Source organism: Emiliania huxleyi (genome assembly GCF_000372725.1).
Source record: "Emiliania huxleyi CCMP1516 unplaced genomic scaffold EMIHUscaffold_8931, whole genome shotgun sequence".
Taxonomy (NCBI): domain Eukaryota; phylum Haptophyta; order Isochrysidales; family Noelaerhabdaceae; genus Emiliania; species Emiliania huxleyi.
The window spans coordinates 1-1,217 of NW_005195350.1; the positions used below are offsets into that span (position 1 = coordinate 1).

The 1,217-nt window shown below is 66.8% G+C and overlaps 1 protein-coding gene across 1 annotated transcript; it reads left to right on the top strand.

The window, feature by feature from the left end:
* Positions 1 to 591: 591 nt before the first annotated feature.
* On the top strand, positions 592 to 1,207 carry EMIHUDRAFT_259275 (hypothetical protein; the record flags this gene model as incomplete). Its single annotated transcript, XM_005757913.1, has 2 exons — positions 592 to 1,034; positions 1,189 to 1,207. The coding sequence occupies 2 exons, from the start codon at positions 592 to 594 to the stop codon at positions 1,205 to 1,207; spliced, it is 462 nt and encodes a 153-aa protein (XP_005757970.1).
* Between the last annotated feature and the right edge of the window lie 10 nt (positions 1,208 to 1,217).

The window sequence follows — 1,217 nt, forward strand, 5'->3', positions numbered from 1 at the left end:
CATGTGTGTGTGCAGCTGCGCACCGATGCCGACGATGAGCGTCTTGTCGGCGACCTGGTGGCAATACTGCGGCGTCTCCTTGCCCATGATGGAGAGGTAGGCCTCCAGGTTCTCCTCGTCGGTCGCGAACTCGTCGATGCCCTCCAGGTCATGGTTGCCGCCCACAATGTCGTATGGGTGGCCAAAGCCGTCGAGAAAGTCGCGCACGAGCTCAAAGCAGGGCGTGGTGCCGGCGAAAAGCTGCTGGGTCTGGGTGCAGTCCTTGGACTCGCCCAGGTCGCCCAGCGAGCACACGTACGTGCTGCCCGGCGTGCCAGCCTCGTCGAGGATCTTTTTGATGTGCGAGCGGCCCTCGAACGAGTCGTCCAGGTCGCGCGGGTCCATGTGCAGGTCGCCGACAACGCCGAGGGTGAAGGCAAAGGGATCCTTCATGGTGGCGGCGCCGCGGGCCACGGGCCGCGGCGCCGCCTGCCCGACCTGCAGGCCCTGAACCGCGGCGGAAGCACAGGCGAGCATCTACTCGGTCGAAGCTAGAAGATCCGCCGATCGGGAAAAAGAATTTTGGCGCTTCGGAGTAACTGATTTTGGCCCATGCGCATGCTCTTCCTCGTGCTCGTCGCGCGCTCGGGAGCCGGAGTGGCGGGGTCGGAGCTGCTGCAACGGCGCGAGTGGCCGCGAGGGGTCGTGCTGGGGCTCGCCAGAGAACGAGGCCACGGCGCGGCGCTCGCGGCGGCGCACGGGGCAGCTTTGAGCAGTGCAGCGCCTCAACATCAGCTTCAAGCAGTGCAGCGCAACGCCAGTGGCCTCTCTGGAGCTGTGCGGCGGCTGGCGGGCCTGTGCGACGGCGCCGATCCGTGGGCTCGGGACGCGCAGTCGGCTCGCGTGCCGGTTGCCGAGTCAGCCTGGCTGGCGAGAAGCGCCAAGGCCTTCCCTGCATTCTGGGCGCTGCCCAGAAGTGCGCAGTGCCTTTGCTGCGCCGACGGGCGGCCTCGATGCGGATCGCCGCGAGTGGCGTGGGAGCCTCCAGTGGCACGGTCGTTGGTCAACACCGCGGCGCGCGCGCGCCGCGAGTGCTGCACAACAAGCGGAGGGCATGGGCGGGCGCTCTATCGCTTTCCGGAGCCCAACTTTGACTACCGATTGCCGCCGGTTATTATAACCGATGGGAGATCGTTCCGGCAGACGAAGGGATTCAACGCGGCGATAACTGCCCGAGA